Here is a 23091-nt window from a genome sequence, read left to right on the forward strand (position 1 = left end):
TTCTGCCCATATGTTCAAACAATGTATTACAGAAAACTCAAAGTGATAATTGCAACAACAACAACAACAACAATAAAGCTTATAAAACAATTTAATTACATTAAAAATGGACATTGAAAAAAAAAAAACCCCACCACCACAGGGTTTGTGCATTGGTTCCAGTCCTTCCCTCAGAGTCAATGGAGCCTCTGTAGCTTTCACAGTCACAACAGAGTACCTGTGAGCTCTCAAGTAACACAAATTAAAAGTGGTAATGCAACACTTAGTCTCAGCAGAGACGGTTAACCATTAACTGTCTTCTCTCAGTCTGAGGCCAAAATGACTTACAAACTGTCCAAGTGTCCACATACTGTTTTATACATAATACAAAGCTCAGGGACTATGAAACAACAAAGGAATTTAATTAAAGAATCAATTCAAATGAGCGTGTAACTATGTACAATTCATAATGTATCTAGCTATAGTTGAGGTTAAAGACAGATATAAGATCATGTATGATTTAATCCAGTGTTGTGACTCCCTGTATGACGTTTTTTAAGATAAAACGTGTAATAAATAATAATTAAGTGTACACTCATGATGTCATTATGGGCTAAATCTACATACATAAAGGAAGCTTTTGCTTTTCAGCTTGTTGCTGGGGGGACTCTTGCTGTGGGAAATAAAACATGTCCAGCTGGCCATAACATGCGTCCTTCACCAATAAGTACAAAATTTTCCCCTCTCAGTTTTTTTGTACCTTGAAAAATACAGTCACGATCTGCCGATGAGGTCAGAACCACCAACCGCATTTAAAATGCTAAAATCTAAATAATGTTTGCCAAACAAAGCCATTGAATATCAGTCAATGCAGTTCGAAAATTATATTTAAACTGACTGATGTAGCTTTTAAAGCCACACATAGCCACTAACTTTAAAGACGTGCCTGGGGGCAGGGCAATAGGACATATATAATCACAGAGAAAATCAATAGACTCATTCTTCTGATTAGAGAAGGAAAACAGATGTGGTGTGAATAAACATGATGAATGGACAGCTCAGAGCTTCGAGAAAGAAAAAAAAATGTAAATGCAAGAAACTAAGTTCATTACATAAAAGCCAACAATGTAAAAAACAAACACAATATACAGTTTTCTATTTAATGCAATCGAACAGTGCATTCATCAAAAATACTAACAAAATACAATCTCTGAAACAAGATGTTCCATATATTGCACTGTTGATGAAATCAACAACAACAACAACAACAACATTAAAAAAAATGGAATGCGCTATCCACAGTTGGTCCACACACATCCAGGTTCACATGGCTCAACTGAGCCCATGTTTGTGTGGCCAATGTCAGGCCCTTTAATGGTGAGTGATTCAGGGCTCAAAGTGAAGGCCTCAGTAGTAGTAATGCTGCATCTCTGTCCAGTTAGTGATCCAATACTTTTTGTGTTGCTCCTCAGGTTGAAATCCCAGGTTGAACTCATAGCGCTCGGCCTTGCGGATTTTCACTCCCTGGTGCTTTGGCATTATCCGATAATAGATGGCTCGCTTGAAGAATCCAAACTGTGGGCAAAAGAGAGGGAAGGAGGACACACTTATGTAAATAGCAGGATAGGATTATGGGTCAGAAAGATTTAGGATTCAGAGGTTGAGAAATTCAGGTTAAGCAGTGGAGGGGACCACATTAACCTATTGAGTAAAGACAGAAATGTAGTGAAAGCGTGATATAATTCAGTCAGCAGTGCAATGCACTGTCTGAAAAGGGAAAGAGAAATGTTAGATGTGGCAACTGAGGTAAAGCAAAGAGATAAAATAAAGTTTGATTCACAGCCTTAGTTGAGAGCTGTCATTATTAGTAGATCCAATTGAATGGGTTTATTTTTTACCCATAAGCCCCACTGGTGTGTGCTGTTGGGGGACCCATGAGGGTCCTCAGTAGTCCTCAATCATTCTTTCTGTCTCAGAGGGCTGGATCTTCATCTCAGCCTTCTGGGCCTTGGCCTCATACATCTCCCTCCTGCTGGCCCTTTGGAAGAAGCCACACTGGATGTGGTGAAGGAGGATGGGAGGGTAAGTGATAGGTTAGACTAATGGGTATGAAGATTATACTGTACATGTCAGATGAACGGGTCAGGAGCTGTCATACAATCCAGAGATGATGAGTAAATGAATAGCACACGTGTAGAGATTCAGAGCTACTCTCTGAAGAACAGTGTTAACACTACAGTGTGATTTGTATTCTCACCTTCCATAGTATAAGAATAATGATTCCTAGTAGCAGAACTCCTGCTACAACAGCAGAGATGATGATCCACAGCGGGAGCTCATAGGGTGTCTCCACTCCTACCAGTGGTTCTATTTCTACAGTGAACTACAAGTAAAGTGGGAAGAGCAAAATAAAATGATCAAAATGAATCAAAACCATAAAACAACTATCATCATTGTCGTCATCATCACACACACCGTAGCGGTGTCACTGTCCATCCTGATGGTTGGTTTGTCTGTAATAAGCTTCAGTGTGGCTTGCCCTTTGACTATAACCCTCAGAGCATTGGAATAATCCTGCAGGAAGACACACAGACACACACAGACACACACAAAATCAGCATAAAAACATTTTGACAAAGAAGATTGTAGACACCCAGAACCCAGATGAACTCATTTACAGTACACTGATGTAAGGACCAGGACAGTCTTTCCCATTAATTTAGTTTAAGGTTTTTACTAATCACAAGTGTACCTATGTGTGTGTGTGTGTGTGTGTGTAGCTGGCGAGCTGACCTCTAGCATTGTGCTGTTCCACAAACGCGACCGGACATAAATCTTAGCCGACTTTGTCATGTTGAGCAGTGGGCAGGTAAAGGTCACACATCTCGCTGTCCCCTTGGAGCATTCCTTCAGTACACGATGATAAAGAGACAAAGTTCATTCTTTCTTTTTACAGATTTTTGTGCATGTGCTCAAACTGAATGAAGACTACATAGTTACTGGGTGAATAATTTTTTTTATAAATATCATACCATCATAATATGATAAATTTAAATCTAGTTTTTGAGTTGCTTAAAGTTCTTATGCTATTACCCTTGATGATACTCCTCACTTGTTCTTACTTATTATACAGTAAATAATGTTAATAGTTATTCATTTATGTCTGAAAATGAAATGACAGTGATGTGACTTCTTTTACTACTGTAAAAACCAAAAAGGAAGATCTAATTCTGGTGAACAATTATATAAGTCTAAAATGACTTGAGCACTGAGGAAGATTGATTTCTTACCAACAGGTAGGTCTCCTTCCGCTGAGTGAGCAGTGTAATGGCCTTTGGTTCAATAGTATGTGACTTGGTCACGTCATGACCATCATCCACAACAATCTGCCGTTTAATACGCTTAGGTTGGCTCCCTGAAAGCTGGAAGACAAAAGAAGGGAAAATTAAAGAAGAAAGAAGTGGAGACAGAGACATTACATCAGAGGGTTAGTGGTAATTACTGGTTCTGATAAAGACATTACCAAATTCCTCTCAAAATAGCATTGTCACTGTCTATATAGGCTCTGTGAGGTTTGTATGTGGCGACATGATTTTTTCCAAAATGTATTTCTGAACAGCTGTGGTTTGGCTTTAGGACCATTTTCACACCACTTTTCTTCCACTGACATTTACTTAAACTCCTCAGTCTGCTTCATTTCACACTGGTTGTCAGGAAGAATTTCAGCACATGTACAGTAACAAGGCTGTGTGAGTATATTTACTCCACTTTTAAGCTCCCCGACTGTAGAAGGAACTCAGCCACCTCAGTGTCAACCATCAAGTCTCTTTTGAAAACACACTTGTAGAGACAGGCCGCCAAGCCAGCTCAGTTAAAATCAACAAATGTACTGTTGAATTTCTTAAAGGTAAAGTGTCACACTGTTATTAATGCTAACAGCGTGGCTGTATGTCTGCTCAGCATGTATTGTGACTCATACTTTGGCTTCATGACACTCACATCTGTCTGTTGTCAAACTGCTCTGTGAGCATGTGACTATGCTGACATCAGCGCTTCACCCCAAACCCTGTGACTGTGTGTTTGTCATTTGAGAGCAGAGAGGTTTAATATAACAGCCAACTGAAGAGAGTGTTTAAATGAGACTTACACTTAGGTTCAGGTAGTTGACAACTCCTCCAGGGTTACATTCTATCTCTGACTGTCCCTTAACAACAATGTTTGTCAGGTAAAGCAGCCACTTGCCGTTGGCTACCTCAGAGGGCCACTCAAACTCCACTGCTAGGGTCCCCAAGTCTCCCAAGGATTCTTCCCCCATGTACACCTGGGAGAAAAAAATGCCACCGGCATAAAAAAAGGAACTTTAGTGGAAATCAAGCCGATAGCATGAGCTTAACTATGACTTTGAAATTCCTAAATAGAATCCGCCCCTGCACAAGCTTATACCACAAACCATGCCTCATATAACAATCCTTTCCCCACGCAATATTAAACTTCTGAGGAGGTGGAAAGTGTTGACTTCAAAGACCGGGTGGGGATGAGGGAAATGTGGGTGAGTAGCACCCATATTGTGGATGCAATACACAGTCCTGGAGGTCAAATTTAGACGGTGAAGGTGACTCACATTGAAGGTAAACTCCACCAGACTGCCCACGTCACTGGTGTTTACCATGGCTGACTCGCCCATTACTGTCCCGCCAAACTGTGTTTGCACCAACGCATTTGCTCTGGACAGGGTGAGAGTTAGAAAAGATTATATGCTGTGCAAGTCAAGACTGATGTAGGAGATAATTTGATGTGGCACTGAGGGCTTCAGTGTCCATGGTATTTCTCTATATACAGTATGTCATGGGACTCACATGGAGAAGGAGGGGAGAATGGTGTGTTCAATCAGCAGTAACACAGGCACAGGGTTCAGGTCACTCTGCTCACTAAGACTGAAGGAACACTTATTATAACATACTGTGCCAGGGTAATATTTAGACGTAGTTATAGTAGCAATTGACAAGTGACAATTATACTTTAAAATGTCCACACACACACACACATACACAGACAATGTATAGTCAAAACTGGGATTCAAATGTAACTAAATGTGTACATAAGACCTGAACAGTTAAACTGTGAAAACTTATGGACACTTGACACTTGCGATATTTTTTTAAGTATGAAAAAATGTAATTATGCATTTATAGATCTTAGTGACTTACGTGGAAAGAAGCAGCTGGGACTCAATCTCTTGTGTGTGCAGGTTGATCCCTGATGTTTCAAACTTCAGGGTAAGTGACACCTGATAAAAAAACACCAGAATGAGCAGTGTAACAAACCCTGTCAGCAGAGGAAAGCTAATTAATCTATGAGACAGAGAACCAGGCACTCTGACCTTTTCATTGCCTCCAAGTGGGTTCCCCAGGTCACACATCACTGTGCTGTCAAAGGTGCATTGGACATCACGCTCCTGCACATACACATGTGCACACACATAAACAAAGCGAACAGATTTATGCAATTTAGTAATTTAAGACACTAGACATTCATGTGCGCTGTTTACTTTCATGATGAGCTTGTAAGTGGTGTTATTTTTATATATTGCAAAATGCACAGTGTAACTGTTTATTGTTAATAAAACAATGTACTGGTGAGAGGAAATAACTAATAAATGGACAATGCTCAGCCAACTGCTGCCCTCCAGTGGACGTACCGTTGACCTGACACCAGAGTATGTCAGTGCACTAGGGATGGTGACATTGAGCATGGCCTGGTGGGCGTCCTCAGCCAGCTTCCCATCCGAAGGGATGTTAGTCACAAGCACTATAAGCCTCACTGTCTTCATGTTGCTGTTGTACTGAAGTAATTGGTATTTGCCCCGACTGCAAATATGAACAAAAAAATCATTGGTTTCAGTTATTAAGCTTTTCGACACTCTTAATTCTAGGATTCTGAAAGACATGAGTGTGCTTAAAAAGTTATTTAAGATTGTAAGATTTTTTTTGGGGGGCAGAGACGTGGATGAGAAGATTGACACCATTCTCGTATGTATATTAAATATAATATAATATCTAACTGTATAATGGAAACATAAAACAGCTGCCCTGGCTTTGTGCAGTTTAAATCGGTAAGATACAGTGTGTTATTGCATCCCACTGGTTACACAGGTAATGCTAAACTAATGCTGACCATCTGCAGGCAGAATATTCATCTTTACTCTACAAACATGACAGTGAAATAATCTTCTCAATCCATTAAGTCCTGAAGTTTATTTCCCAAACTAGTACTGTATTAATTTAAATGTCTTATATTGGTTCTGTATATGGTTTCTGTAACAGACTTTCAAACAACTGTCAGTCAAAAGGTCTTAACTTTCCATTGTTATTTTACCTGGGGTAAGGCTGTTCCTTCTCATTAACAAACTGGGCTGTCAGCTGCAGATTACTGGAACATTTGTTGTCTAAGCCGCACTCCTTCTGAAAGTTAATCTGCAAGAAAATTAGCAAATAAAATTACATAACAACTTATATTTGATAGGACCATCACATATATACATATACTTCCTGCAATTACAGTAGTTACAATAACCTTTGATTGTAGAACCTGTACCACTCCGTACCTCAGTTTTTTGAATGAGTTTCTGCTCTGGACTTAGAATTGGGAAGGAGTCCAGGTTTTCCAGGGTCGGTCCAAATTTATGGTTTTGTCCATCCAAGGACATGCTGAGAGAAAAAATCACCGGCTCCAGTTTGTCCCTCACAGGTGTCTGTTAATTCATACAAGAATTTAATACTGTTCTGAATAAGCACATTACTAACAGGCAACAGCAACTATTGAAATTAAACTATTTAGGTATTTACAAAATCATTAAATAATGATACATAATATAATAATAATAATAAATTGTTGAAACCGTACCACTACACCCAGGTTTAGAGTGTGACATGTGTATTTGGAAGATGGCAGGCTAAGGATGCCAGTATAGGTGGCACCATTGTTGTCTTTGAAACTAACTCGTGGGCTTCTTCTCCTCCCTGTGTCCGCCTCCACTGTATAGCTCACCACTTTACAAAATGAAAGTGCAATAAATTACTAAACAGTGCAGCAAATGTCGCAGTTTATAACAATATCAAAACATTACATGAGTATATGTGAGCACCCAGTATCTACACAGTTTTTTACTGATATACACCATAGTATATATCTAAAATATGCAGCTTTTCTTTTATGCAATTTGCAAATATCTCTTAATATGTAAATTATTAAAGTTAGACTGCTTACTTAAATCTCTTTTGAAGTCTTTGTTTCCATGGCTTAGAGTAAAAGACATGCACAGAGTTGCTGTAATGCTGTAAAACACAAAGAGAAGTTAACACATTAAAAGCGAATTTTTAACAAACCAAGTTTAGGACGTAATATTCTGTGAAAATGTCTCACCAGGGTGTGTTTCCAAGACACGTATTAGGGTCGACAATCTTAGGCTCGACTGTAAAGTTATTAGTTAAGTGAATGACCGGTCGAGCTCTGAAAACAAAGAAACAGGAATGAAAGGATTAATATTTCTACAAGCACACGCACACACGTCATAAATTAGTTAGTGTCTCTATGACCCATTATCTGAACACAACATATAATATTTTAACTATATAAAACACATAAGTTGTTATGTTTTTTGTTTTGTTGTGTTGTGTTTACTTTTTACCTGAGCAGGGCAATGCGGTCATCCAGCGAGCCAACTAAGATGTCAGGGTACTTATTGTCATCCACATCCATCCCTCCATTGATGGAGTAGCCAAAGGTTCTGAAGCCTTTGCTTACAGACTTACCCTCAATCACCTATCGTAGACAACAGACACATCAGAGCTGAACACAGTCATTACCGCCACTACACTTTATGCCTAAAGTGCATCCATGAAATAAATCAAATGTTACCTGACTGGGCTCCATTGAGATTCCCTTTTTACTTCCCATCCATATATAGACCCTTCCTGTATCATGGAATGGAGCTCCCACTGCAAAATCTGCAGACAATAACAGTGCAATAAACCATCTGTGTGTGGAATATATGGGGCCTTTAGATGGCAGCACAGCACAACATATTGATTAGTAAATTGACACTGGTGACAACATTGTCAAGCATTTATTTCAAACACAACACTGTCCATTAGATAATTGCTTAGAAACAAGTATTTAGCTTTTCTCATTTTTGAACTGTTTGTCTTTTCAACTTATATTGTCATACCTTGGAACCCATCTTGGTTAACATCACCAATGGCAGCAAGTGCCAAACCGAATGCAGAGCCCGGTGGACCCTTCAGTATCACGGTGGCGGTTTTCTGGAAAGATCCATTTTCATTCATAAAGATATACACTGCTCCTCCCTGATCCTTCATGCGGTCAAAGTAAAATGGGGCACCCACAATCAGGTCATTCCAGCTGAAAAGCAGAAGTAAAGAAGAAACATCCAAAATTATACATAAATGTACCAAAATATACATCTTATATACATATACATAACATTACAGTTCTTGTTTCTCAAATTAATTTTTTAAATCCTACAAATTTAACAAGGCTTTACTCATCTGAGATGCATCATTATACCATGATGTCATGATGAGGTCAAAACATCAGGCTTTTTTTCATCGTGTCAGAGCTCATACTTTAAACATCCATCAGTGTCATGCATTCTCTGCATAACAGAGAAGATCCATGTGTGTTGGGACATCACAGACCCCAAGACACAGTTATAGTCAATCCATAAAATCATGAAAGAACACTTTAACTTTTCAGCTTTTTTATTTTCAAGCTGTGAATTGGGAATTTTAAGCAGCTTGTGCTTCAAATACAGTATTAGGTGAAAAGCTGAAGAAATATTATTGCTGCATATACGGGCTACCAATTGCAATTTCTTTGGTCCTATGCAATGAAAGATGGATAATATCTTGCTGTACTTTTTTTATGCATGTGGAGGAAACAGTTTACAAATTACATCCATCCCTCAATCCATGATCTTTAACTGCTTATCCTGTTCAGGGTTGCAGGAGGCTGTAGCCTATTCCAGCTGTCATAGGGGTACACCCTGGACAGGTCAGGGACAGTCTATCTCGGGGCCAACACAGAGACACCGATTAACCTAACATGAATGTCTTTGTGCTGTTGGAGGAAAACCGGTTAATATTTTAATTAAAGCCACTTCATATTTGAGGTTATTCTCAAACCAGTATAAGAAAGAAACAAGTAAATATAATTTAATCTTTTAGTGTGGTGTGCAAAGACCCACTTGTCGCTGTTGAGATCAGTGACAGCAAGGCTGTTCCCAAAGTACGAGCCCACTTGTTCGCCAGGGATGATGAGCACTGGATTGATGTTCTTGTTCTTTGTTCCCAGCACCACAGAGCCCTTGGACTCATCCCTGGGAGACCCTGTTACCACTGTGTAGTCATCAGGGCTCAACAGCTTCATTTCTTCAAGAACTGAATAACCTATAGTAGAAAGTTAAAGAAAATTAATCCTTATTCTTTATGGTTGTCTTGCAATTTATACTAACAAAAAAAAAATATGCTTCCCTGCTGTCTCTAAATGGGTTTACAGTTTAAATGAGGCAAAACATTGGATATTTACCCATATAACTGTATCGTCTATTCAGTTGTCCAAAGTCTTGGCCTTGAGAGTCCCAGGAATTCCCTGGATCTGGATTTCTCCATGTCACATGAACATTTCCTTTATGAAATAGCAACAATGTTAAAATCTGCTTTATGCACAAAGACAGGTTTCTCAGACACAGAAAAATCCAAATGTTGCATCCTTAAGTGTGTTTAATCCCTGTCTGTGAAACCTGCCCATTATTTCATGGTTAAGTAAGCAAAACACTCTTTTTTTCACATTAACTCTTAGGTACCCACCTTGCCAAAAGTAGCTCCCCGTGGCACCGACGTAGACATCCGTGTCTGTCATGCCGCCTGAGATCCCTGCACCGCACATGCCTTCAAACTCCAAGTTAAAGTTTGGATTGCAGACCTCATAACTGTAAGTCTGCCAGTCATCCGTGGGGTCATAGGTCAGATCGTTACTCCTGACATAGCACTTTCCTATCATCTGCCGATTCTTCTCTGTGCTACTCTGGGTGATCTTCACATAGCGATGCCCACATGCCTGGACAATGGAGAAAATGGTGCCTGTCAGACTAGAAAATGTAACTGATTTCTGGCAGTTTTAAAACCTCAAATCCCTTAATAATTAAGTTCAAAAGGCAAGAAAATTAATCCGGAGAAACGTCTTAGTCATGATCATGACTCCACATGGCATTTCCTACCTGCATGTGTCATTCTGTCCTGGGTAAGTGTGTGTGCATTTAGTTTAACACCTGTTTCCTGTTCACTGTTGAAATAAGCAGTGTGTCATCTGGCACACTACATAATGAAATATTTCTATCTCATCCAGCATCTCATTAGCGCTGAAATAAATGTTGCTTTATACATGATATGTCACCTGTGACACCAAGTAATGGAGTAAAACAAGATATCATCTCACCAGTACACGTCCCCCTGGGTTCCTCTGAGTGGCCACTGTCACACCCAGCCACATGCCCTCCACCATTTCATTTGGATTTGCTGTGGGTTGGGATCAGAAGTGGAAAGTACAGCACATTTGGTTTAGTCTTTTTTTCTGACATTAGTCATATTGTCAAAATTTTACAATTAGCTGTTACTTTAGTACCATAACTAACTGTATGGAGTCTATAAAAACATTTACAAATATTTAAGAATATTCCCTATTATGGTGATCCCAGTTAAAAGGAAAAGCAATCCAGACAGTGAAGCTTTATTCAACCTGGATCATGCCCTGACAGATACTAACCACAAAAATTAACTATGACTACAGCAACAGCCATTTCACCATCAACAGTGAGTGATGAGGTATCCTTTTTTATGGTTTGCACAGATATAACTTCCATTATTTTACTATAACTTTTTTTATACACTATACCATTTTAGTTACTTATGATGACGAAAGAACATTAGACCTAGATGAATATGCATTATTATTATTATTTAATAGTTAGTTAGGATTAAGTTTACATCCTCTTACATGACATTTCAATGTAAAAGTTATCAGTTTTCAAATCAAATCTACTCCCAATCTCCTTGAAGCTGAGTGAGAATTTTACAATTACAACTTCATTTAGCTGAAGTAGTAGACACTAGGAACAACTGTGATGTTCAGTGTCTTGCCCAGGATGTAGTCAGGAGGACTGGGAGTGGAACAACTGACTCATGTGGTTCATAGATGACTGCTCTACCAACTGAGCTCAGGAACCTAATGACTAAATGTACCTTTACAGAAACCCAGTCCTATCAGTGCAAATGTGCTTTCAACCTGATAAAAAAACCAAACAAATAATGCATCATGCTTACTTGAGCTGACCAGGTCCATTCTGGAGCAGTCAGTGGGGTCTATCGTGAGAGGACAGGCATAGACAGCACCAGTTTCATTGACATCTTTTAGAGATTGGGCTTTCTCTTTGGGTGACCCTGCAAGCAACCTGCACACGGACAGACGGAAATGGAGACACATATAAAGATTATGGCTTGTAGAATATATCAGAGGTGTGTCATGGTGTTAGACAGTACAACAAACAGTACAGAAAATAGCACCCATGTACAAAAAATGATGATTTCACAGATATGAATTATTATACTGTTGATTATATATGAATTATTATGGGAGACAACTGAGACTTAGATTTTTTTGTCCACTGCCCAGACACTCACTCAGACCTACAGCAGCACCTTTTACTTTGAAGCAGAGGGGATTACACCTAACCCCCCCAAAACCCCAACCACACACACACGGCTTTGTGCTGCGACACACTATTTACTGTCAGCACAAGATTTATTTGCTGCACTTTGTAGGTGGAAGGTGCAGACAACCTGGTTTCAATGTGTGGTTGTGTGTGTGTGTGTGTGTGTGTGTGTGTGTGTGTGTGTGTGTGTGTGTTTGCTAGATATGTGGCTTGGTTTAGTGCATGATGTAGGAAACAAAAGTGTTCAGTGCTGTAGGTGTTAAAAATTTAATTCTTCCGATTTAAACTATCTAAAAGGATTCGTGCCTCTCTGGTTTGACACGGATATTTTACTGCCAGTGGTGTTACAGTGGTGGACAGTGCAGAATCAAGTTATTGGTCGGGCTTTTGGTTATATCAGCAACAACTGCAGGGTACCTACCTCCTTCCTACGCACTGATAAGCAAGAATAAATACAGATAATGGATGCAGACTTAAAATTAAACACCTTTACAGTAAAAACATCATGCCTTTCATTCAAATGTCTCTCATGACTCAAACCGTTACTGTTCCAACTTGTAGAAAGAAATATTTTCTGAATTGAATCATGATGTAAGGAGTAGTTGTTCACTTGGCTAAACATGAAAACTATTGCTTATATTGTGTAGAATCGTGTTCTTGGTGAGCCATACTTGCTCGCAGATTATGTGGTCGATTTTCATTCTATAAAAAACAACGTGAGAAAGGCAACCAGGCTCCACCTCAGTATTCTGTGTTTATTTATATCCTTACACAGACAAAATGCACTCATAGACACTTGCAACATAATCATAAGAGCATCTCAAGACCCCACATTGCTTGGATCAGTCACCTAAGCATGAACAGAGTTTGTTTTACAAACCAGCCATGTGAGTTGGGTCCACTGCTCATCTTAAAATTGAATTACCTCATTACCAATTTGACATCTTATCATCTGGGAGATGAAAAACCTGTGGCATAGTTTTCACCCTTACCTAGTCTAATTTCAACTAGCTTGAGAAGTAATTTGGACCATACCCACTGTATATGAAAGTGATTCTAGGTTGTCTACTTTTCAAGAGTACAATGTAAGACCTCAAAGCCTGAGGTATGACAGACATCCCCATGTCTGCATTGCTTGAAACAGACAGGACAATTATATCTACTTTCTGCTCCCAGATGGGCATTATGAATCAATTATCTTGCCAGAATGATGTCATCCAGGAAGAGCCAAGATGGCAAGCAGTTTCCAGTAGTCTGGGAAGAATAGACTTTGGTTCAGATAATCATTCAGTAATGGAGATGACATCTGAGATTTCACAGCAGTTTTAGCAGTTTGTGGAACTGACAGATATGTGAGGAATTAGGGCCACAGATTCCAAGAGCAAATGGAGGCCCAATCTGAAATTCACAGTATACAGTCTTCTCTGCCATTTCGAAAATGTCAAACTAAAATAGAACAGATAATATAAATTCTCCCTCCTGACAAAATGACTAAGATTTCTCTCCTCAAATATGTAAATTACAACTACCTAGACCAAACATTACCAGCCTGGCCATCATTTTGCTGATGTCCAAAAGCCATTTTCAGATTTATGACCTTAAATGTTTCAGCCATATGTGAGGATTTTTGGTGCTCAACTCACAAAATGACTTGAGTTACAAACAGCTGACTCAGGCAGGACAACACTCCTCATATCCTGCCCTGTTGCAAATCCAACAAAAGTTGCTCTCCTCCCTCCTCCCTCCCAGCTCATCACCTCCTCATAAACAGCTTTGACAGCCCAGGGACGGGAAGGGGTGGGGGGCACCCAAGCATTCCTACTCTGATGACATGTTGAAATTTGCCCCCCTCTGTATGACTAGCGATCAGAATGTTTGGCTAAACCAAACATTTACTGTGTCAAACACGCCCAGCTAAGGTGAGCATGGCTGACTCCGGAGAAAAGAACTCTCAGAAAAATAGAGAAGGATGCCGGACTATTCGTATCAAGGGTGTTTAGTTAAACAAATAGAGGTGGGATTTATCTGGTCATCAGCACTGCCCACTAAGGTTTCTGACTGAACCATAAACAGTGGAGAAAGACTGATAAAGAGAGGGAGTGCCTGGGCAAAAGGACAATTGCTGCTTTTAAAAAAGAACAAGGAAACCTGAGGACAAAAGAACTCATAAAACACTTTCATAAAACTACTCACCGCTCACCTGATCTACCTGAATCAAACCAGCAGCGGTGAAACCAAGAAACCAAGCTCAATTAAAAATGACTAAACCCTTTTGGACGACATTCTCTCTCCATCTCATGTACTTTTGCAAGCTCAACAAGAACAGACAGTGCACAGAGCCTGTCTTTAATGTTTACAGAGGAACATAATCAAGCCTCATTTAGAACACGTTCATCTTCATGTGGACCCAGTCTGGACAGGACTTTAATGTGTAACTGGTGAAACATTTTCATAGCCTTTAATATCAATAGAATTAAAAGCTTAAGAATGGACAAGTGTGATAAAAAGACTAAGAGAGAAGAAAAAAATGAGATAAAGACAAAGAGAAAAAGAGGAATTTGCCTTTAGATTAGTTATGAGTCTGTATTTATGTGTTTGTGTAGAGCACATTCAAAATGGAGTCACAAGTATTAGCTGGGAGTGTACTTGCCAGCCTTATCCAAGTGATTGATCACCTCTCCAGATAAAGCTCAGGGCAATAGGTTTGTCCCAGGGTGTGACTGTGGCCCTCAGGGAAGTGAAAAAGAAAAATCTTTAGCAGCATGCAAGAAAACCTCAGGGCCTGGTTTTACAAGGTTGAGATGTAGAAGAGAAAACACAAATTCAAATGCGAATATTCACTTCCTGAGTCTCTACCAGTGATGTCTCAGCACAGAATACAAACACTAAGATTTACACTATGATTTTGAGACAAACAACCACCACAGGTAAATTAACCTGTCATGATTCTGTTTATGTAGAACAGCAGGTCTGGACACACTTAGTGTAGCTGTTGTCCTGGTAACAAGGTGCTGTTGAATGAGGATGCACGCTGAGGGAGGCTGGGGTTGGACAGTGCTAAGGTGTTTCAGTGATGTGGAGATGTTTTAACTTAGGTACGTTTTTTTTTTATGAAAATGCATTTATTGGTGATTTTTACCAATAAATTGACAAGTCACGTAAAATTTCACTCTTTCAAGTGAACAGATGTATTAACAGAGTTAATCAGCTAAAACAAGACGTTTTTATTTTGATGTTTTAACTAATACCAAATGTTAGTGAGAAACAGACATTAGCTTTCATTTTACCTTAATGGCATCACTGTTATTATATGGACAAAAGTAGAGTTGGAAAATGAAATGAGCACACGATGGGTCATGAAATTACATGTTCAAGCACACAAAAGGCTATTAATCCCTGTTCCTACGTAACCAACACCCACAGACATACAGACAGCACACATTCACCTATACTGTGTCCTTTGTATTATTCAGGATGGTACACATAAGGCTGCTGCACTAGTCAATTTTGTATTGATTCCACCAATACGCTGCCATTTATACCCACTAAGCAAACAAGTAGAGTTAATGTTGAATGGAGTGACTCAATTTGCAGATTGAATTAAGGATGAGAACAAGACTGCACCGGGGCAAAAAAAACGTCTTTATGCTCTTATTATGATGTACATGTTTCACTGAAAGATGAAAGGATGGCTGACTTTGCAGACATGACGTGTTACACTGTGGTCCACTGTGACTCTGCTGATGACAAGGGGACTTAAATTCACATGGATGTTCATGTTCTTTACTTCTTTTTACAACTGCACCCAGTGCAGGTTTCAATGTCACATCAGCACACTACTGCATGTTCCTTCTTTGTAGAAGAAGTCGAAGCCACTTCTTTGTAATTTGAGGAAACAGGGTGAGGGTGAACACACAATGTTGTCAGACTATTCAAATTAGACACATTAGCTATTAATACGCTTACTATTCGTCTGCACATTCATAGTGAGATTAACAAACGACAACAGTGATCTATTAACCTGCTGCAGGTAGGAAAGTTTTGATCACGTTGTCCTCACAACACCTGTACAGCTGAAGGCTATTCAGTTTCCATCTTTTAAGTCTCAGAGCTAGGCCATATTAAAGTGGTTAGAAGATACTTAACTATATGTATATATGCAGAAATCAATCCAACTAAACTGTCCTCTGCCCTGCTCTTATGCTTCACATGACATTAAACATTAACAACGATTGTGTTTTATTACATCTTGAGCACAACAATGAATTTGGACAATAATTATTTGAATGATAACATAAGACTTTATCACCACAGTCAAATTAAATTCTATAGTCACTAACACTTTTAAATAACCTAATTCCTACGGCTATCAGCACACAAAAGATTTACATTCTACAACTACAGTCCAATGAGACGAAGCAGACTTGAGACACATTCCTTAGTATAATGTCAGAGGTTGTAAATTATTACCAAAGCAAACGTGCGCAGTGAGTGAAAGAAGGTTAGTGTAGAACTTTGGGCACAACTATCAAAAACAAGGTGCACAGTCTTATGGCCAGTTGTGGTTAAACTGTAATTTCACAAAAACAGCAGCACTCTTTACAATACAGTGCGAAGAACACTGCTACATTTTAGTAAAATGTTTTATACTAAACTCTTTCAAGCATTTGTTTCCCAGTGACATGGTTCCGAATTTACTTCACTAAGGTTCAAAGTGACTAAGCTTTTATTTCCCTCGCCCTCCCACCTCATCCTTGTACAGCTTTTTTACACTGTAGCAGTAGATAGTCATGTAGAGATTGTAGAAGAACATTATTCAAAGTTAGACATAGAGAAAACCTTGATTTAGTCATAAGGGGAGAACCTTTGATGGAAATAAAATGCAATGCATCCATAACTGTTTATACTTTATACATTACTGTTATGAGAGGGAAAGACATGAAACATTCTAATAGTGTTTGATATATAAATATCCACCTGCGCTTGTGTTCTACACACACACACACACACTCACACACACACACACAGACACACAGGCACAAACACACCAGTCTTACAGTGCATCCCAGCTGGACAAACTTCCTGTCTGAAGACCACAATCTGCCCTGGTGTATAAAAGTAACTGGAGTGAACATTGATTTAGACCGTGCATCACTAATTAAACATGGCAGGTCATAACTCACCTTTAACTAGCAAACAGTTAAACCTTGACCATGTTATTTTGGCTTATGTTTCTGGTTAGGTCTACTAACTATGCCCACCCAGAGTCTGTTGTTGCTGGATGACTGATGTTAGACTAACTTTCTCCCATTGCTGCTTATTTAGGCAGTGCTACACATGATTAACATACACCTACAAATATGCTATATAGCAAACTGACATGGACAAAAACACACATATGTGTACAAACAGGAATGCACATGTTGGACACATGTTTCTCAATGACCCCCACTAAACCACATCATATAGACATGGTAGAACTCACAAGAGACTCACAAGGTCAGCATCAGTAAGTCCATTAACATTTGGACTTCTGCTTTAAAGAGTTGTAAAGGGTGTGTGTGTGTGTGTGGTACTATATTGGAGTTGAAAGTGAAACTCTTGCATGTCTCCTCTGAAGCCAAATTTTCAATCAGAGATTACTCAGCTAATTTAACAGCAGTGCAGGTTTGTGCATGAAACATCTGTTTTACCTGCTGTGGCTTGAAAGACTTTCAACTAGAACCACTGAGGTAAATGTTTGTCTGTATAGATCGTGTTTTCATTCAAATTTTATACTATGAATTAATTATGTAGTTAAGAGACATTTTACAATGTTTTCAGTTCCTACCTACACTGATGTTCAGTAGCACATACCAAATGTAAACCAATACTTCAGGATCATCTTATCCTTCGGAGATAAAAAAATGGTATGAAGAGAGAAAGGTTCTGAAGCATATAGATTTTCTAAGTAGCCCTCATTAGCCCACAGGCCTTTCTGTTTCAAGGCATTTGTACAAGCAGGAGAGAAGTGAGGAGTGGGGGTCACTTACAGTTTTCAACAACTTTCACTACAGGTATTTCCAATGAAAGCTCCACCACAGAGAACCTCCTCTGTGGAGATAAGTAGGAGGCCTGAAGTCCCACTGGGATCCATTTCAACATGTTAGAACCTTTCATTCATTCTGCTACTGCACAACTCGTGCCATTACTCACTGATAGTATACAGGCAATAAAGACCACAAACTTTAGGGTCAGTTACCATGGAAAAGAGTTACAGTTTTTTTTTGAAAATGGTGTGTTATGTTACTGTGTTTCACACTTAGTATATTTAGTGGGGTGTCTGTAAAAGAGGATGTAAAACCAGACTGTAAACTTCACACATCCACTACAACCTGAACCTAATTAAATACTAAAAGAGAATACTAGCAATACAAATATGAAGTTCTAGCAAATTGAAATCATCAACACACACACACAGGCACAACGTTAATTATATTGTTTTCATTTCTGGGCATCACCTTTAACTAAGGCATCTTTTAAAAAGGGTTCAAGAGCTGATTCACAGTGATTTGTTAAAAGTGAAAGAAGTTCTTCAATAAACCATTATGTCCGCATATTTGAAATGTTAAGAAGTGTTTAATAAAACTTTATAATTAATAGATTTATTCTATATATGACAACAGGACTCCAGCGCTCTGATAGACCTACTTCAGAAACAATAACTACTGTACTAGCATTTGTATGAGGGAAATTGTTGGATCACAGTCAAGTTGGACATACCCACCTGCATAATTTACGTTATTCTGTGCCCCAGAATCTAATATAGGATAATGCATTTGCTCATGGAGAGTGAAAAAAACTGCTTTTGGTGTTTAAGTGATTAAGTTGTTTTGCATTGATTGCAGAACAGCAGCAACTCTTTTCAGCCCTCAGAGACAAAACATGTACTTGTTTCCACAACTTGTTGCCATTGTAACTAAAAGCAACATGGGTTTTCATAGATTATCACTTGCCAGTCGTGTCTGAAATAGGCAAAAGGTAAAGTGGTTATGTGGGCCCTCCTCACCTGCTGCATTATACTGAGATTTTGTTAAGGAATCAGATGTGATTTTGTCAAACTTTAAGACTTTTGAAGACAAGCAGAGCACACTCCTTCTCAAACTGCACATCAAAGTGTTTGTTTCTATAAAGCTTACAGCAGGTCGACCAGTCTAATCTGCAAGGGGAAAACCCCATCAAATTAAATGGCAGAAGTTGGCCGCAGGCAAAAGCATCAGACAGAGATGAGCTGGAAAAGCAAAGGAACTTCAACTATGATTAAATATTCATCTTTCGATGGAACACAAATCTATTTTGGTCACAGAGGTCCCCATTAAAAATTATGAAGAAATCTGTGCTGAAGAACTATTTGAATATTTGGCTGAATTCTGGAGAAATTGTAGTGATCACAATTTGTCCCCAAATGTACATTTTCACTGCTGTCTTGTCTCAACCTGAAACCTGGCAGGTTGTGACTGTGCAGAGAAAGGCAATACATTCCAGGAATACCATGGGGTCAGGGGACTGGAAGAGCCAATGGGTGGCCAGCTGACTGCCCAGTTCCTCCTCCCGGCTTCAGCAGAGAACAAAAAAAGCCTCCCTTAGGAAAAAAATCTCTACAAGACATTAAATGGGTAATCCAAAGTGAGAGGGGGGACTACAGAGGTAAATACCTTGTACAAATTGGCCTCAGGTAGCTTCTAGATTATTCAGGTGCAGCACTTCTCCAACAAGAAGCAATGTCTACTGTCTACAATCTATTAATTGGTCATGCCCTTATTGAAAATACTTTTTAAAAAATGCTTCAGCTGAGCCAAGACACACCGGTAGATTCGTCTTAATTGGATAATAAGCTACATCTTCAGACTAAAGGAAAAACTTGATTGCCCTTAGTTTGTTGTAGGACTGAGAGTGAAAACCTTCTGTCTTGATTTGACTTGTACAAAGAACAACCACTTTAAACACTGTGCATGTCACGACTGGTTTATATGTCGAGTTCTCACATTTCTGGCATACTCTCCATCTAACGAGCAAACAGGTAACAAATAGCCCTGCAGTGCCGTGTGACAGACCTGGGACTACAAAAGAAGCCAGACAACACAGAGGAAACAGAAGAGACTGTAAAAGCAGACCAGCTCAAACATTAGACATTGTTATGCAGAATCACACAGTATGTACACAACAAGGTTTCTGTACTGAAAGTTAGAATTAGTGAACTTTGGTACAAGCTCAGCCTGACAGAGACAAAACCATTGTACTGCACTTACACTGAGGCAAAAGCTTCTTCTTCTGAAAACGACTGCCATAAAGCAGCCCACTATATGTTGAATTTATCAATAATGATGGCACTTATGTATGTAATGTGCTGTCATTGGCATCACTTTTGGCTTTAGCTGCTTGGCTAATATCAATATAAAGCATAGAGGACAAGATGATCCAAAAATGCAACCAAGGTCGAATATTAGAGAAACAAAAAGTCTTGTCTTTTGTGAGCTTTAATGTTTCTCAAAGTCTTAAGCAGTAGTATGACATTTTGAGAAATGTGTTTTTTCCTTTAGTTAATTAGAATTTGACAAAACAATGTACCGCTTTCATTTCCGCATTCCTGATTGCTCAATATGAACAAGTATGTTAGACTGGCATAACACCACAAAAACCAGAGTAAATAGCTCTGTCCAAAGGTATTAGAGATTTTGAGCTGCTACTGTGGGTTGTTGTTGTTGTTGTGTTTTTACAGTGCTTTTGTTGAACAAAGCAAGGCTTGTTGTTTCCACCCAATTTCTAGTCTTTATGCCAATCTAAGCTAAACATGCTGCCGGCTACAAATTAAAATGTTTTTGACATACCAGAGTGGCGTCTATTTCTCAACTCACGTGAATAAACATATTAATCACCATAAGCCTGCTTAGTCTATTGACCTTTGCATGTTTTCACTATCTTGTGCATCTTGTGGTCCCCTCATATTAATGGTAAAAATATTATTTTATAACAAAATCTGATTTAAGCTGCATTGCAGACCTGAACACAAATTTGCTTAAACTTCTTGGCAAGAACCAGATCGATGAGACTTTTTACAGCCTCCTTGTCCCTATAGGCTCCCGGTGTCATTACCACGGCCATGTGGCCCCTTCTTGGGTTGCAGTCTGTGGACAGTGACTCCATCCCTCAAGGGGGACACGGCCAAGATGGCACAGTGATCACATGTCAGCCGGACGCTGCAAACTGTTGTATTAACTGGGGAAATCTCTGCAATGAACTTAAATCCACCACTTCACAGAGATTATGCTGATAAACTCTGCATCCAGATTCACTGGTTACAGAGGAAGTGAGCCCTGGTTTGCATTTTTTCTTCATGCATTAGTCTTTAAAGCAGAACGAAGACACAGATAACAGCAAGAGCATGCTGTGTGATCATATATGAAGATGGGGTGGGGGGTGGGGGGGTCACTTTAACTGACTGAGCGATCTCCCACACCACAGAGACTGGGGAAAAAGAAACGGTACAGAACAGAGGGTAAAATGTGTCAGACCTTTGTCCTCAACCATTTTATGTAATACTAACACAACAACATTTACTTTTATAATAATGCTCTCTAACAATTTAACTGAACCTTCACGTCTTGGTAATAACAACCACTGTATGTTTGAATCACTTCAGAGCCCAGAGCTCAGATCAACTCCAGGCTATAGTACACTTACACCTGGCCCAGGTGGTTTCCCTTCCTTACAGTTACTGTATGTTGGTCTCAAAGAACAGGAATAAAAAAAAAACAGCCAGTCATTGATATCAGCTATAATATAAACTGTCCATTTTTGCTACGATAAAATAATACTGTTGAAGGTTTGACTTTTTTCAAGGTTTTAGAATAAAAAAACAATAGAGATACTCACGTAAACCTGCATTGACATATGTTTAATGCTCGTGAGTTTTGACTAATATGTGAATGTTTTCCACAATTACTGAATTTCACTATTTCTCAGGTAACAAAAATCCAATTACAAGACTTAACATCTTCCCATATGACAGGGGCTAAAAAAATCTACAAAGCAGACAGACTTAACACTGTCTAGGTCTAAATGAATCTGTCTAACAGGTGGTTGACTAAAGAGGAAATCAAGAAGAAGAAGTGTGTGATCTTTCTAAACGGGTGACAGGTGTTAAAACGCACTCCACGGCTTCATGGCGAGTTTTGCGCAGTCGAGTGAGCACATTTTGCAGATAAAATGGTCGCTTTTCCTAACAGCTCCTAGACTAAAGCAGGTGGGCAACCTGTTAGACTGCGGGCATAATTTCATCCTGTAACAGAGAAAGAAGTGGATCGTGTTGTTTGCCATGCGCAGCTGATCACTTACACGTATTTGCTGGTGCCCTGTTGATGAATGGCTACTGAGAGTCCAAAGAAACTCCCGCTGGTTTTTCCCTCTTTGATTACAGAAGACCGTTCATCTATATTAAATCCACTACAGGTTTGCGTCCCGTGGTACACTGCCAAGACAGCGCACAGCAACAGTCCTGGAGACATGTTGGAGCTGTGTTTCCCTCCCTGGAGCCGTAGACTTCCTGCAGACTCCCACATCGAGCTCCAACAGGTAGGCAGCTGCTTTACAGAGACCCCCGCATGAAGAGCCGGTCGTCTCCCGCCTCAGTCACTGCACTACTGCCAAGGTGTCAGTGTCTGCCCTCCCCTGCTCTCTCTCTCTGTCTCTCTCTCTCTCTCTCTCTCTCTCTCTCTCTCTCACTCTCTCTCTCTCTGTCTCTCTCTCTCTCACTCTCTCTCTCTCTCTCTCTCGTTTCCTCCCTCTCTGCTTCCACACCCTATGAAACAAGTGTACACACAGCATTCACACACATACACACACACACACACACACTCACTCAGTGATTGAGAAGCAGTCTCTTGCTTTTGTCCCCTCCCTCTTTTCCATACACGCACATTTTTGCTTTCCACCTGTTGGGGCTGTGCGCTAACACACACACACAAAAAAAGAACTTCTTGTACAATTACTTGAACTTTGGCTCAAGGATTCGGAAGTTTATTGCCATTTCTGTTCACATGTGAGCAGTGCATTTCTAAACTTGTCCACAATTATTGTCTTGCTGTCTCACACAGTTGCAGTGCAGTTTTGTGTTTGAACAATTTAGTGCATGCTGTTAATTTTAAACTATGCTATCAAATATCTTCCTGTGAGTTTGCTATATATTTTCTCAGCTGTTAATGAAATGAGCTAATTATTAAAATCTTTTGATGGATGAGCATGAACACATGGGAATTAATCACATTTGATGAACAGTGACGTTTGGA

At 39.4% G+C, this 23091-nt stretch overlaps 1 protein-coding gene across 2 annotated transcripts; it reads right to left on the reverse strand.

Annotated features, from left to right (window-relative positions):
* Positions 1-75: 75 nt before the first annotated feature.
* Positions 76-22475, reverse strand: itga3b (integrin, alpha 3b). 2 transcript variants are annotated; one of them, XM_067488185.1, is made up of 26 exons: positions 22142-22474; positions 11379-11506; positions 10495-10574; positions 9867-10116; positions 9586-9684; positions 9245-9446; positions 8207-8400; positions 7897-7985; positions 7667-7800; positions 7402-7488; positions 7246-7313; positions 6883-7028; positions 6584-6730; positions 6355-6452; positions 5678-5846; positions 5360-5434; positions 5187-5266; positions 4836-4913; positions 4601-4703; positions 4127-4300; positions 3270-3401; positions 2773-2886; positions 2455-2553; positions 2237-2362; positions 1878-2034; positions 1414-1554 (listed from the first exon to the last, which is right to left on the reverse strand). In XM_067488185.1, the coding sequence occupies exons 1-25, from the start codon at positions 22363-22365 to the stop codon at positions 1924-1926; spliced, it is 3207 nt and encodes a 1068-aa protein (XP_067344286.1). In that variant the 5' UTR covers positions 22366-22474; the 3' UTR covers positions 1414-1554; positions 1878-1923. The 2 variants fall into 2 exon arrangements, with proteins under 2 accessions (XP_067344285.1, XP_067344286.1); XM_067488184.1 differs by lacking the exon at positions 1878-2034 and having other exon boundaries at positions 76-1554; positions 22142-22475.
* Between the last annotated feature and the right edge of the window lie 616 nt (positions 22476-23091).

The sequence above is a fragment of the Channa argus genome, chromosome 20, assembly GCF_033026475.1.
Source record: "Channa argus isolate prfri chromosome 20, Channa argus male v1.0, whole genome shotgun sequence".
Taxonomy (NCBI): domain Eukaryota; kingdom Metazoa; phylum Chordata; class Actinopteri; order Anabantiformes; family Channidae; genus Channa; species Channa argus.

What these genes read in the sequence shown, in the direction of transcription:
- itga3b (XM_067488184.1), bottom strand. Translation starts at nt 22,365, where the DNA reads ATGTGGGAGTCTGCAGGAAGTCTACGGCTCCAGGGAGGGAAACACAGC. An exon ending in GGGGAGCTACTTTTGGCAAG is followed by an intron (nt 9,685 to 9,866) that starts GTGGGTACCTAA and finishes TATTTCATAAAG; the next exon opens with GAAATGTTCATGTGACATGG. An exon ending in TGTCTTGGAAACACACCCTG is followed by an intron (nt 7,314 to 7,401) that starts GTGAGACATTTT and finishes TGTGTTTTACAG; the next exon opens with CATTACAGCAACTCTGTGCA.